This window comes from Parus major, chromosome 2 (assembly GCF_001522545.3).
Source record: "Parus major isolate Abel chromosome 2, Parus_major1.1, whole genome shotgun sequence".
NCBI classification, from domain to species: Eukaryota; Metazoa; Chordata; class Aves; order Passeriformes; family Paridae; genus Parus; species Parus major.
This window is the reverse complement of record NC_031769.1, coordinates 118,524,305-118,539,893: the sequence shown is the minus strand read 5'-3', so window position 1 is coordinate 118,539,893 and position 15,589 is coordinate 118,524,305. Positions and strand designations below refer to the sequence as shown.

Sequence of the window (15,589 nt, the reverse complement as noted above, 5' to 3'; positions counted from 1 at the left end):
CCCCGCCGGGCCCCGCCGGCACTACGGCTCCCGGCGGGCGGCGCGGCGGGAAGGGAAGGCAGCGGTGACGTGTCCTTACGGCCGCCGCTCGGGTCCCCCCTACTCAGGTCCCCCCTGCCCGGGTCCCCCCTGCCCGCGGCCCCGCACCTCCCGCCGAGCATCCCGGGGCTCCCGGCGGCTGGGCTGGGCACCCGCGCCGCTTCCTCCCGCCTCCGAGATGCGCCGAGGTTTGGCAGCGGCAGAGGGGAGCTCTCCCTCCGGCCTGAGGGCCGGCCCTGCTGCAGGCCCTCCGCTCCCTGGGCCCCCATGTTGAATGCGGGTGCTTTAAAACGTGCCTTTTTGGCGCTGGAAAGGTAACTTACCTGTGCGACTGCCAAAATGTTATCAGTGATCTAAGATCACTGGTCATTAAATTAAGACACCGTTTACCAAATGTTTCTGGTATTTTAGGCATTTGTTCAGGCATTTTTTTAGACATTTGTTAAGGGTTGTGAACCTTTTTGTTATAGCGACGGTTTTCAGGATGGTTTGGTCCAGCTGATGGTACAGCTCAGCACTAAAGGCCAGTGGAGTTAGGAAGTAGATAGATAGATAGATAGATAGATAGATAGATAGATAGAGAAAACAGGGCAGACCCGCTACTCTGTTGTGTTTGGGTTTGCTATCAAAAATCACCAAGACAACTGTTATATATGGTGATTTTCTGGGGAATGAAGTTAAAGAGGTAAACCTAAACTGTTACTTTTTGTACCTACATCAGAATTACTGTATTAACAGTATTTCTGCTAGGGTTAGTGGTTTTGGGGGATTGAATGTGAAGAATTCTTCTGTTTCCAGTTTTTCTTAACCCACTGTGTTTTCTAACCCAGTGTAAAAAGGCCATGTGTGATTGTCGGTACAGATGTGGTATGTTGCAATGTTTTAAATGCTTTGATATAGGTACTTGATGTCACTTGCTGCGGTTAATGTTGGTATGGTAAGGTGTTTACACTGCCTGACTTGTACAATTCCAGTACAAGAGAGTAGCTGACAGAGCCTTCAAAGGGCAGTTCAGAATTGAGTACTGTTTTGAATTGTCCTCTGAGGGCTCCCTTGATGAATAGGGAGCCTGAGGCAACTTCGCTACTTTGAGCAAACTAGCTGGATTCCCTGAAGTTACATAGTCTGGACAGCCTGCCACGTATTCAGGGTTTCATAGAAAATCTAGGGCTTGTTGACAAAACATTGGTTTTAAAGATCTCACTTCCTGTGAGTAGTTAATACTAGCATTAACCTAGTCGTTATCTTCAGATGCTCAACAGATCCTTCCAGGGGCTCCTAAAGGAGCTTGGGATTTTTGTCAACCCTAGTAATTACCACATAGATGCTGGGCTTTTACAGCAATGAGAAACCATCTGATCATGATATGGTAAAGCACAGTTATTTTTCCCTCTCGTTTAGGGCATGTTGATTCATGTTGGGATTCAACAAAGATGTGTTATAGTAAAAAATTATTTTCTGCTTATTGACAAATAAGAATTTGTACTCTATCTTATATATTAGGGGTTTTAGAATATCCCCACCCCGGCCCCTAAAGAAAGCTATTATGACAGCATCTTCTCTTCAATTTGTTTTTATTCATTCTGGGTTTTCTTACAGCTCATCATAAAGGGGTAGTACCACTACTGCTAAATTTAATTTCATTTGTTTTATGCTTCTTGACAAAGGATCCCCAGGGTCAAAAGAATGCTAATTGTGCAGAGTTGGTATCCCACTGGCCTGAAATTGTTTTCTGTTGTTTATGCCTTTTTTCCTTCACTGTCCACATTTTTCAGATCACCCACAGATTTATGAATATGATAACTGACTTCCAAATTTTGTCAAGTAAAAAAAGTACTTTTAAATAAAGTTTATTCTCAGCCACTGCTGAATGCATCATGGTCTAGGGACTCAGTGATATTGTACATTCTGTTAATGTAGTAATACAGTATGGACTAAAGGCCAAATTGTAGCATGTGTTTTTATTTTAGTGTTGTAGGAATGGTTGTTTGTAAGTAACCTTTTCAAGGATCTTTAGTTTGGCAGGTTGAGTATTCTGTAACAAACCTATAGAGACCACACCATGTGTGCTGCCCTTGGAAAGTCAGGTGCAGTGCTGAGATAATGGGAGCTGGTCAGTTTTTTGGGAGGAGACAGACGTGTTGGGTAAGGGTGCCAAAACCGTGGGCGAATGTTTTCAGTTTAATGTAGTTTATTTCCATGAGAATTTGCAGCATATTTGCTTTTTTCTCTTTCAGATTACAGCAAAAGCAGCCGTCATTTTTGTTACACTTCAGTATAATGTTACCATTCCTGCCACAGGTATGTATCTTGCAGGAGTTAGGAGACAGTGTATCACAGACAGTATTAGTATGCCAGACTTGGCAGGAAGGGAACTTGTCAATTTTAATAGAATATGAGCAGCTTGCAAGGATTTCACTTCATTTTTATTAAAACTGTTAACTAATTAAGTTAAAGACAATGTTTCTGTTCTGCTGGATTCATCATTAGTGCCAAAACACCATCTGACTGGTAGATAAGTTCACATGAGTTCTTACTCTGGCATTGCAGGTGATCATCTTTAATAGTCAGCGTGTGGTGATAGTTTAACATATTTTTATTGTCCACTTTCAGTGCATTTCGGTAAGATTCCTAAGTGCACTTAAGTTTTTAGTTTTATAGCATCTTTCCAGAGTCAAATTGAGTTTGTGGTATGATGGAAAAGATAACTATAAACAGTCTAGTGTTCATGGTGGCAGTTTAATTTGATTTTTATTTATTTGTCCAGCTGACTACAAGCTATTTCTTTCTGAAAGGTTTCACTCTGAGAAATAAACTTATGAACCATTAAACTGTGTTGGTGCCTAACAGTTAATTCTGTTTGTCTTTCAGAAGAACAATCTGCAGAAACAATCTCTCTCTATTACTATGGCATCAAAGACTTGGCTACAATTTTCTTTTACATGCTTGTAGCAATAATCATACATGCTATAATTCAAGAGTATGTACTGGATGTAAGTACAAAATATTAATTCCTTTCATCAAGATAATTGTCTGGTTTTAATTAGACTTTAAGACTATTAACTTGAAAGTATACTTCTGTATTAAAATTTTTAATTGTAAAAACATACATTAAAACTTTTAGATACTCTAATGCAATTACCAAATAAACATGAAGTACTACAGCATATAAATAACAGTGGACTTTCATTTCAGAAAATTAACAGGAAAATGCACTTTTCAAAAACAAAGCATAGCAAGTTCAATGAGTCTGGGCAGCTTAGTGCATTCTACCTTTTCTCCTGTGTTTGGGGAACGAGTATTCTTGTCTCTGTAAGTATGCTTTCTCTTCTATTTGTATTATGAGATTTCAGAAAATTCACTTATGTTGATGATAAATACGGTTTTGGCTTATTTTCTGATTGTAGTCAGTTTTAATATTAAAGTGGGGACAAGTTTAAGGATTCTGTGTGAGTTGTAGTCATAACAGTATAAATTCAGTCATATTACTGTTGCTCAGTCTTGAGTTGATTTACTGTCAAACTGAATAAGAGAAAATTATTTAACTTTATTATGGTGTTTCATTCTCTGAAGGCTTTTGGTGTTGGTTTATTAACAAAATAAATGTTTAGAAAACATCATACATAGCATTCTGAAGCCTAGGGAATGGATATATGGCAGATGGCTGTAACCTCAGGCTTTTAGGTGACTTACTCTTTACTAGTGGCTGGATGTGTATGAGCTTAGCTCATAGAAAGGGAAGACTACCTTTTCTTTTTCTTTCTTTTTATTTTTTTAATTTTAACATTATAACTCCTGGAAAACCTTTCCTTCTCTTAGTCAATTTCAAAGTTTTTCAGCAGTTTACAAGTGAAGATTTGTGGCTGTAGTAATCCTGGAATAATTTCCATCTCATAAGGACATTCTGTCTTGAATAATCACTTGAATTGTTTGGTTGCTTTTTATTTTCATAAGCCAGTGCAACTGTCTCTTGTTTTGGGGATTTGTTTTCTGGGTTGGTTTGGGTTTGTTTATTTGTGATTTCTTGGGAATTTTAATAAAAGAAAATTTATAGATCTGCAGCTTTTGCTTGTGTATGTAAATGTATCTTTGTGTGTACACATGTGCATGTACATAAATGCATGCATGTATGTCCAGTCATTATTTCTGACTAGAAAGTAACATCTTAGAGCATTTACTGAGGTTTTTTTGTTTGTTCTTTTCTTTTTTTTAGGAGAACTATATATCAGATCCAACCTCTCTGTGGAGGGACTATCCGCACACTCTGATTCCGTAAGGCCTCCTCCTTACAGGGTTGCTGGGGGAGAGGGGGGAGTGTTTTAAGCCTAGGGTGTGTCATGAACAATCTGTGTAGAATAAGTAGTTGTAAAACTATATTAGTCACTAAAGTATTTTTGGTCATATTTATGTGGGTTCGATTCTTTGACAACTTGTAGCATACAAAGTTCTTTTTATGTAGGCTATTACTTAAAGAATTACATTTTTGCAAGCTTTGTCTTAATGATTTTGTTATTAAAAATATTAGTTTAGACTTTGCTGGCATGAAGGATCTGTATTTTTTCTTTCTTTAAGAGAGAGTGATAAAATGAGTTCACTAGAAGTTTCTGAAATGTTTGAAATGTTTTAAGTTCATTCATAATAATATTCTTCAATTCTTGCTGTATTGTACAGGTTTCAAATGAAGTTTTTCTACATCTTACAGTTGGCATACTGGTTTCATGCTTTTCCAGAGCTGTACTTTCAGAAAACTAAAAAAGTAAGTTCAAAACATAAATGGGAGGAACTCCAGAGCAAGGCGGCTTTTTTTCTTTGCAGTTAAACCGTAATTGCAATAAAATTGCTAAATATCTGTTGTGTAAATAAAAATTACTGGTGTTTGTCATCCACTGAAAGAATTTTCCCTTTCAGCAAAGTGATTGTGAGATTTTCTTTTCAACTATTTTGTTTGTTTGTTCGTTTGTTTCTCAGAATTGATGGTTTGAAGAGGTTCAGTGAAATCACAGTTGCTTCATGACTCATGATATAGGTGTAGAATATAAACTGTGAATAATTCTATACATCAAAGGAGTATGACAATCTGGGATTTGATCTAAATAGTATTTAAATGGGTGGATGAAAATGGGACATGAGCTGGCAATGTACCTTTGCACCCCAAAATACCAGATGTCACCTGGGCTGCGTTACCAGTGACCAGCTGGTAGAGGGAAGGGATTCTGCCCCTCTACTCTGCTCTGGTGAGACTGCTCCTGGAGTGCTGCATCCAGCTCTGGGGTCCCCAGTACAAGCAAGGTATGGATCTGTTTGAGAGGGTCCAGAGGAGGGCCATGAAGATGAACAGAGGGCTAGAGCACCCCTACTACCCCTACTATGAAGGCAGGCTAAGGGAGTTGGGGTTGTTCAACCTGGAGAAGAGAAGGCTCCAGGGAGACTTTGTGACCTCTCACTGTTTGACAGGGGCTTTCTAAGAAAGATGGAGAGAGACTTTTTATTGGAGTCTGTAGTGAAAAGGAACGATGATTTTGAAAGAGGGTAGGTGTAGAGTGGATGTGAAGAAATTCTTTATGATGAAGATGGTGAGATAGTGGAAAACAATGCCCAGAGAAGTTGTGAATTTGCTTTCATTTGAAGTGCTCAAGGTCAGGATGGATGGGGCTTTGAGCAAACTGGTCAAGCAATAGATGTCACTACCCATGGTGTAGAGGCTGGACTAGGTGATCTGCAAAGGTATCTTTGAGCCCAAACCATTCTGTGGCTGTTGTTGCTCTGTAACTAGGCTGCATATCTGTTGCCAGTTCTGCTCTATTCAAGAAAATGAAACATAGGTGTTACATAACCACAAATCTTTGTACAGGAGCCTGGAAGGGGCTTAGTAAAATAGTAACGAGATGCAGTGTTCTTATGCTGCTCAGATGCAGTATGAATACTGTTTTGCAGATGCACTGCAGCTGATGTTCCCCTATTGCACCAGTGAATATTTTCAAATATTGAAAAATTTTACTTCAGTTTTTTTTTTTTAAATTTCAAATTTGTCTTGACAGCCAAGTGTGGAGATTCTTCTTAAAATAACTTCAAGAGGGGTGTCACAAGTACCCTAAGTGCTGTATGTTGAATAGTAGTGTTTTACTTGGTCACTGCTTGAAATTGTGCCCTCTGACTTTTGCCTTAAGTTTAAGAGTGGTAGTTCATTTGTTTTAGCAAGCTCATAGATGATATTTCTTTAACCACTGCTTAACCTCTTCCATCTTGGCTTTCTTGCCTTATTCCTTCTCTTGAACAAACTGGCTAATAACTAATTTTTTTTTTTCTTTCAGATAATTTAGAGTAGGTGTTTCTTTACCTGTTTTCTTTGGGTATTATGAGTGTGATGTTTGCTATTCTCATAATTGTTTGATTCTGAGGGTTTGTTGGATTTGATACTGAGTATTGAATAACATAGTATAGATCTTGAAAGATTTAAATTTTAGGCCTTTTTTAATTACATGCGTACAATATAAAGCTAAAGATCCTTCCTTGAAGGTTAGAGACTCTTTCCAAGAAAGAGGAGTTTCTTAAGCACAACTGAATGAATGCTACTACCACTCCAAAAGAGATTTTTATTGTGATCTGGCATACTTCAGTGGTTCTTCTGTTCACAGATGACACAATCTGCTTCCCATGTGCTGTGTGTCTTCCTCTTTATTATTTCATCTCCATGAAGTGATCAGTTTAATAGGGCTGGCTAAAGCCTGGCTTAAAGTGGGACCATGTGTTTTAGCATGACTGGTTAATAACAATATTCTCTGTATTTGCCAGAAACAGTGTGCCAGAATTTTGGATGGCCTTGAATTCTTCAGATTGATGTCAACACTTGGAAAACCTTTCATTTTGATTTGTACACTGTTATTTTATTCTGTGGCAATCTGACAATTTGATGGGCAGTGAACATGTGGAACTGTAGGATCTGATGATACAGTAATACATACAAAATAAGTATTGTAATAGCTTGTATAAATTCACAGTGGTCATAACAAATAAAAGTGGATCCTTTTAAAAAACATCTTTCCATGTTTGATGCCGTTTCTCACAGTAGCATATGTAAGATACTGAATATTACTGGTAGTTGAGCAGTAAGTTATGTGTGGAATGGGCTGATCCAGGCTGAGTAATTCAGTGCCAGACCAGGCCACATTAAGGTAGCTGATACACCAAGAAGAATTTCCAAGACTAGGGAATAGTTTGTAATAGCAGATAACATAGTACAATCCTGTATAACATTGTCTATAACACATGGTCACTTTTTTCTTCCAAATAGGAAGATATCTTTCGCCAGATTGTCTACATTGGACTTTACCTCTTTCATATTGCTGGAGCCTATCTCCTGAAGTAAGTCAGTTTTAAACTTTTGCTGACTCCATTCTCTGCCTTAAATATCTAACAAAATGTCTGAATGTTTGTTTTATTTATTTTGATAGTCTGACCCATCTTGGACTTGTTCTTCTGGTATTGCATTACTTCGTTGAATTTCTTTTCCACATATCCCGTCTTTTCTACTTCAGTGATGAAAAATACCAGAAAGGGTAAATAGTCTTTATCTTTAAAATTTGTGTACTTTGTCTTAGAGCTTTTTGCATTTAACTAACCAGAAACCAAAATTACAAGGGAGTTCAAACAGTATTTCTTAAGTGACCACAGTTCTCCAGACTAGTGTTAGTACTTCTATTTCTAAATCATCAGTATACTTTTTATCTTGTTTTATCCTATTTAAGTAAATATTAGTAGCAGTACTAAATGAAATAAAATCTCTCAATGTATATGAGTGTGGGTTTTTTTAAAAAATTGTGTAGAGAAAGGAACAGGATAGATTGCTAATACAGCCAGCTCTGTAGGAACTAACAGCTTTCATAACATAATACAAGATGCATTTAAGATAGGTGCAAAATTATGTATTTAGGTAAGTGCTTATGTTTCAAACAAATTTGCATGGTGAAGGGTAATCATTTGTGTTGTTAGTACATGTGTTTTGAATGGAAAACTTACTTAGTGTTTGTGGTGTTTTTATTTCTAGATTTTCACTGTGGGCAGTTCTTTTTGTTTTGGGAAGGCTTCTCACCTTGATTCTCTCAGTCCTCACTTTTGGCTTTGGACTGGCAAGAGCAGAAGATCAGCAGCTGAATTTCAGTACTGGGAACTTTAATATCCTGGCTGTTAGGTATAGTAAACCTGGAACAGTTCTTAATCATATGCTGCAAACCCATGTTAAATACACAGTGTAAATGATCAGGCACTAATGCCAGTAATCCTGAATGAGTGTTTTCATACAACCAATGGGATCAACAGGAATAGCTTATATTAGAAACTTTAAAGGCGCTTTGAAATTAATTGACTGAATTTAGTCTACAACTGAGAAATCTGTAAGTGGTTACTCTTCTTTTCTTTGATAACCCAAGCAACAAAAAAAAAAGAAAAAAACCCAAGAAGAGTTAAAAGGAATATCCAATTACAGACACTACTTTAAAATGTTTTAAAGTTAGTTGAAAAAAGTTTAGTATATTGAATTCTAGATATGATTGCTGTGAGTTTATCTTAGAGGTCAGAGCATTGTGTCCAGAGCAGCTTTGGTCTTGGTTAAAGATTACTGCCTCTTTCTCTGCCTTTATTATGGCTCCTATTGCTGCTGTGTGATCCAACTGCCTGGCCTTCTTATGAATGCGAAAATAGAAGTTACTGAAACTTTGACAGTGTCAGCATTATCTTGCAAAATTGATACTCTGAGCTGCAACTCTTGAACCATTTTCAGCTGTTACTACCTGGTACCCTGATAGTAATTCTGAGAAAGACAGCGGAGAGGAAACCTAGTGCTTGCCAGTTTTGATGGATAAAGATTTCACTGTCACTCTATCCAGTGTTGATCATCTGTGCTTAAGCTCAATGTAACCCTATGCAAACAAACTCCTGGTTTAGAAAATGGATGTTTTCCACATCCTCCCACTCCACAGGAGGAGTGGGTAGAAGTTGCCAAAAAACCTGAGGTGTTCTACCTTCCTTTTCTGTTTGATTAATGAGGCAAACTTATTGATAAAACTTTACCTATTATTTGTTTCTAGAATAAGTGTGCTGGCCTCCATCTGCATGACTCAAGCATTTATGATGTGGAAGTTCATTAATTTCCAGCTTCGGAGGTGGAGAGAGCATTCTTCTTCTCAGCCTCAGTCAGTGAAAAAGAAGTTTGTATCAGCTAAAGGAAAGACCTCCAGAAAAGAAAGAGGTTTGTAGTTTCAGTTTTTCTGTTGCCTTGATTTCTCAAAAAAGCATTTTGTGTTTAACTTGTGAGTGAGATGACTCAGCCACAGAAGCAGTACTGATGAATATTACTGTGGGAAAAATAGATTTTTAAGAAAAACTGCTATATGTTGGGTTTTCTAGCTGCCCAAATTAAGGAATTACTGGGGTTTTTTAGTTAATGCAGTATGATATTTTTATTTTCTTTAATTTAATTGCTTGAACAAAGTATGTCATGCCTATGTTTTGTTCCCTTACATAAAGGGAACAGATTCAGTTTTGTATCTGTTCTCTTACACGTTTATTTGTAAAATTTTATTGCAGTGGATTTCAAGCTTATTTTTCATTGCCATGAAATTCTGAAGGTTTAGAGCAAAGAGATGGTTTGATGATCCACCCAGTAAAAAGTTTTGTGTTGGACTGTTTTTACAAAAAACAGAAATTGATTCCTTTTCCTTAAGGAAAGGTAATAACACCTTACTACTCTAAACCTGTGTTGAAGCATTTGGAAATTAACTGAGTCCAGGTTTAACTTTTTAATTATGTCACTCCCTTTCTATGAAAAGGGTATGAAAGATTAACAGAATACTCTTTCCTCCAAGAAAAAAATATGTGCTCTTTAAAAGAAAAAAATTTCATCCCGGTACCTCATTATGGCTGACACACCAACAGTTCAACTTCTGTGTATTTAGTTGCTAGCTTGAATAACTTCTGCACCCTTTTGAAACGGCAGAAGCTGTTTCAAAGTCTTTCTTCAGCATTATCCTTTGCTCCCAATCATGTGTTACCAACCTGTTCCACCTTGTTATGTATTGAAAGTAGTGTGTGTCAAGACCATTTGCACTGAGAACTGAAATTTGTGGTGGGAGATCAATAATTTGGTTATTTCTCCCAGGCTTCTGTTTTTATTAAAATTGTGTGTTTTAGAGTACTGCTGGACTACCTTTACAATGGTTCATAATTACCACAACTTGGCTTTTGTGTAGTGTCGGGGTTTGTTGTTTTTTTTTCCTCTGCAAATTCAGTTGGATTTTTTTTTTATAATTGAGTGAAGGTAGTTTCCTATGTAAGTGTCCTGTTTAATCAGAGTTTCATGTTTATGGCCTTCTCACTTCGGGTTTTTTAATTTAAGTATTTTATGTCAAATGATTTTAAAATATGTGCCTTGGTGGTGATTTAATTAGGGAGTCAGAAATGTAATAGCTTCTAAAATCTCTTCATCTATTTCATTCATGTAGTTTAGTGAATCTGCTGGGTTTCACCCAACTTCAATGGAGACTTGCAAGTGGTAAACAAATAGTGGAAAAGTCAGTTAATTGGAGTTGTGGTTTAATTCACAAAACAATTGAACTATGCCTGTCTTGAACACTGAAGAATTTTATTCCTTATTTTAAATGGAAATAAAAGAACTCAGTTCATTCAAATTCTTCTGTTTTGAATACTCATGTTGTCTATTGAGAGTCCTTGCATAGGGTGCAGCAAAACAGTCTTTTTGAAAGAGTAATATATGCAATTGAACTGTTTAGAACATCTTTTTTTTTTTGTGGTTGAATATTTTTTTGGGAACCAGGGCACAATAAAATGTCTTACTTTTAATTTTTAGTCTATGCCAAAAGCAAGAAATGACAGTAGAAAAATCCTGCTGGTGATAAAGTTGGGTGGTGATATAGGTGGGATATCCAGCCACATGCTGATTCGTGTTCTTTGTTTTACCTAAACTGTTTAAGAAAATATGATTTCAGTTAACTGGCTTGGGCCTAATTGATTGTTTGTAAGTTTCTTTATTTAAAAATAATTCAAACATTTTCAGAAATATCCAAAGACCACCTTATGCAGGCTTAAAATGGTGGTTTCATTTACAGCCAGATATGTGGTCAAACAGACTTTGACTCTTCAGGCCTGTGTTTGGTCTCGTGCTCATGTGTGCTTCTCATGGTTACTTTTTTTTTGTTTGCTTGTTTGCATAAATGAGAGCATTTGGGTGTCGTGGCAGAAAGCAGGAGGCCAACAACTGTTTTTGTTGCCTGGCCACACTCTCTAGTGACCTTCAGCACATCTGCAGATAGAGAAAATAAATTTAACCAGTCCTTTTTAAAAATATACAAATATATATATTTAAAATACTTTTTTAAAAGCACCCAGAAATCCAGCAGCTGTTGCTTGAAGTCAGAATGATATAAATCAGAACAGAAGTGCTAGGCTGCAAGCATTGTAGTTGGCTATGCACTGTGCTCTTTAAATCTGCTTTATAATTATAGTTACTGTCAGGTAACATCTGTTTCCTTGGTTGTGGTGAAACTGAATAAAGGGGATACTTTTAATTCCCTATGGTATCACACTGCTCCACTTTACTAGTTGTATGCACTATAAATCCACAGATTGCGTGTGCATTGTTGGTTTGGGAGGAATTTTTGCTAGCAAAAAGTAAAAAAAAAAGCAAAATCATCATTGTGATACTTGAACAGATTAAACTTCTTGAGGTCTTCTACCCCTGAAGTGGGATAGAACTAGAGAGCTGCAGCTGGTAACATGTTCTTGCTTTCTGTTCTTAGGTAGGTGTGCCTGACTTTGAACTCTTTCCACCTGCACATACTCATTGCAAATCTGAACTAGTGTTTTACTTCTGTCTGTCTTAGCCATGTAAATATCCTTATCATAACATAAATGAATTCTGTATGTTAGAGTAGATACTTTAAAAATTATATCTGTGTACAAAGGATTTCCTCTGCGTATCAAATATTTGCATAGGCAAGCAAAGGAGTGTAATTTTAGCAAGAATTATGAGGTAGGTGGGATAAATAATTAAGACCTGTAGCGAAGAATTGTGTTTATGTCGTGTCTCTAGAATTTCACAGAACTGTCTCATCATCAAGTTGTACTTTACTTTTTCACAGAATATCTCCTAAAATACCATAACTGGTCTTGATTTTCAGTCTAGATGTATATAATGCACACATTTCAGTGTCTGGCCACATTAGGAAACTGGAATTTATTGTAGTAAACTTTAAATACTGCACGTTGTAAAAACTTCATTTTACTGTTGCACTCTGAATGATAATTAAGAGGTTTAACAGAAAAGGTAGGAGAAAGGTAAATCAGAAAATAAGTTAATGGCTGTTTGTGTAGGACCCACAAAAATGTAATAATATATAAAGCATCTCACTGTACTTGAAAAATGTTTTCTTCTTTTTTTTCTAGAAAATGGAATAAATGGAACAGTGACCTCAAACGGAGCAGACTCGCCTCGCAGCAGGAAGGATAAATCCTCGTAAAACTGGGTTTTATTAAGTTAATTGACTAATGTCCCCAAAGAATCTGCTTTTTACATGGATGGCCCTTCAGCACTAGAGTTATTATGGATTAAAGAAAATACAATTCATGTTTTTTGATTATTGCTGTTGTTTTGAGAAACTTTTTTTAAAAAACCATTTTGACTAAGGAAAAAGGTTTATCTCTCTTCAGATACTTGGGGGGAGGATTCAACACTTTTTAAAAAAACATTGACGCTTTTTTAAATATTTACTGTGATGAAATAACTTAATGAGGATCACTGTTGCAGTGTATTATTTCCTTCCAGTTTTTGTAATCTTGGTGATACTGTTCTACCAACTTCACTTTTTCCAAGTTCCTCAAGAAGTATTGCAAAATTGAAGCAAAAACATAGTATGCATTTTCAGATACTCTGGGTTTTCAGTTAATTACCTTGACTCAAATTTACATTTCAATTTGGGATTCCAAGACCACTCCAATAGACCTCTTTATCTGGTAGTTACTAGCTGCACGATGTCTGCTCTAAGAATTGCCCCATATAATTAAAACAAAACTGAACTAATTGGAAATGTTGCAGAGTCTTATTGTTTGTTGGTTAGAAATCTCTTACGAGGAGCACAACACTTTTTTGAGATATAGTTTTTAGCACCTGAAAATTAGAAGGGAGGTTTCTATGGGCATAGAAACAGTTGGTTTGATTAGCACTGTCCACTTCTGTCTGTGATTTTGAAGTGTACGTATCTTGGAGAATTAGTGTGCGTTGGACCTTCTTGGAAAACCTGTCTGTCTGATTTTATGGGTGGAGGTTGTTACAATGTGTTGTGTTTGTTTTGGGAGGCAATTAATGCTCTGTGAAGAGGGGATTAGATAAATGGATCAAGTGATGAGAAACATTCCTTTATTCTAACTGCTTTGCTTTGTTTCACCTCTGTTAGGAAATAGTTTGATTTCTCCTATATATATTTTTATGAAAAAAATATTTAAAAGCTACAGCTTCTTAAAACTGATTTATTGTGACCTCTACTACAACTGGAAAAATCTAAATTGAAGAATTTTTCCGTTATCTTTCATAATTGTATTCAATGTGAAACTTTGTCCAGTTAGTTTTCCAGTTTAATATGCAGATGATGTTTTCTCTGTACACTTTTGTAATGGGTATAATTCAACCTGTTTCACTTGAGAACGAGTGAGACAGTTATTGCAGTCTTAAGAAGAAGTTGCTGAATTAGTCTATCAAGTTAACCCAAGTATTGAACTGCTTATTGATTAAGGAGTAATTATGAGCACTCAAGCTGATAAATAAAATAATTTTAATTAAAAACTGTTACTATAATTGAGTTTATACCAAACAAAATTATAAATCTGCATTCTGTATTTTCTAGAGTTCAATTTTGCTTACTATTCAGAATAAAGGTTTCTAGTACAAAATCCTCACTACAAGTAACTATCCATTCTTCAGTTGTTAAGTGCTATTTAGAGTTATTACAGTATCATTTATTAAGTGTTTCATCTGGTTACAGTCACAGTTCCCAAGTATTTGGTTCACAGCTCCTGAAGTGGACTTGGCAGACTTAGACTTGCTTAGCTTGAGAACTCTGTGCCCTCTAATATGTCCAGTCTGCTTCAGTAGAAGTAGGTATGCCATGTCTCAATTGGAAGGGGTAGAGCTGCAAATCTGTCCAATCTGGCCACGAAACTGGAAAACTGGAACTCGGAAATTTTGAGAGAATCATGTACATGATATACTTCTTGTTCAAAATCATGTTTTGTGTCTGATGTTTCTAGAAAAACCTTCACAGATTCTGTGTGCCTTGCTCTCAACTTGTACCTTAAACCAAAGAGGGTAAATTTTAAGTGTCTAGTCTGGTGCTTGGACTCTAAATCAGTTTGCTTGTGATATCTGGTTGTACTGGGGCTGAAAGAATCATAAAGGGTGGAGAAACAAATTATGAAGTAAGCATTTAAGGTACCTCTTGAGATCTTCAAGACTTATAGGAGTCTGAGGGTTGTAATAGCTGTTTCCCTAAGGCAAACTATTTATTGTAAACCTCATTCTTTGGCACAGTAGTCTTGAAATGTAGACTTCAGGTTAATTTCCAAAAACTTCAGAAGAATATATTCTTGACTGTTAATACTGACATTGCTTTTTATCTCCTTTTGGCCTTATGGACAGACATTCTTGTCCTTTGGACATTTACAAAAGCACTTTTGTTTCCACAATGGCTTAATATTCATCATTGCCTTATAGGAGTTGTTGGCATCTGCAAAGTAATGGAAAGTAACAACAATTGTTCTAGAATTTGGTTGAAGGTATTGGAAGCCAGTATTTTCTGTCTCTTCTCTCATAACAAAAAATACATATTTATCATGTTTGATGAGGCAAGACCAGTAATTTTTAATTATCTGCCTTGGGATGGAAACACTTATAAACTTAGAGGATATTGAGACTTCTATTTTGTTATTATTTGTTTTAGTGTAAGAGTATTGTTTGGCTGGATAGCTTCTTCTGAATTGCTTAAAATTGATTTTCAAATGTTATTGCATTTTTGGCTCTTTGCTTGTAATCTGGGATTCAGTAAGATGGAAGAAGATTAGTTGCCTAATCATGTTTTCTTAATTATGGCATCAAGAAAATTAGAAATGGAAATGACTGAGGAGTTCATTATATCCTATGCCAAATAAAATAGGCAGTAGTTAATTTATCCTCATCAATTAGCAGGTCCCACAAAGAGAAAGCTTTGTCCATTTAGATGGATTTGGATTGAATAATTACACAGACAGTGGATAGGTTTTGTTTGGTTGGGTTTTTTTTTTTTTCTCTTAAACCTCTTTCTCTTTGCCCCATCTTGTCAAAACTCTTGACAAGAAGAAAAAAAAAAAAAATTTAATAGCAGATGATTTCAAGCCTTTTTTGACCCTCAAATATGTATTTATGTGCCAGAATATTCTCTCAAAACCAGTATTTTACTTTTAAAGTGATTATATTTAATTTCAAAGTACAACCAAAGAATGCAGAACAGCT

General features: G+C 36.3%; 1 protein-coding gene across 1 annotated transcript in view; it reads left to right on the top strand.

The window, feature by feature from the left end:
• The window catches only part of TRAM1 (translocation associated membrane protein 1), a 14,886-nt gene extending 875 nt beyond the window's left edge, over window positions 1-14,011 (top strand). Inside the window, exons 2-11 of the mRNA XM_015619032.3 lie at window positions 2,277-2,340; window positions 2,911-3,032; window positions 3,235-3,351; window positions 4,253-4,311; window positions 4,711-4,795; window positions 7,331-7,401; window positions 7,491-7,595; window positions 8,084-8,227; window positions 9,123-9,283; window positions 12,496-14,011. Coding sequence (XP_015474518.1) covers window positions 2,277-2,340; window positions 2,911-3,032; window positions 3,235-3,351; window positions 4,253-4,311; window positions 4,711-4,795; window positions 7,331-7,401; window positions 7,491-7,595; window positions 8,084-8,227; window positions 9,123-9,283; window positions 12,496-12,569 — 1,002 coding nt within the window. The 3' untranslated portion in view covers window positions 12,570-14,011. The remainder of the gene's footprint in view (window positions 1-2,276; window positions 2,341-2,910; window positions 3,033-3,234; window positions 3,352-4,252; window positions 4,312-4,710; window positions 4,796-7,330; window positions 7,402-7,490; window positions 7,596-8,083; window positions 8,228-9,122; window positions 9,284-12,495) is intronic.
• Window positions 14,012-15,589: the final 1,578 nt, after the last annotated feature.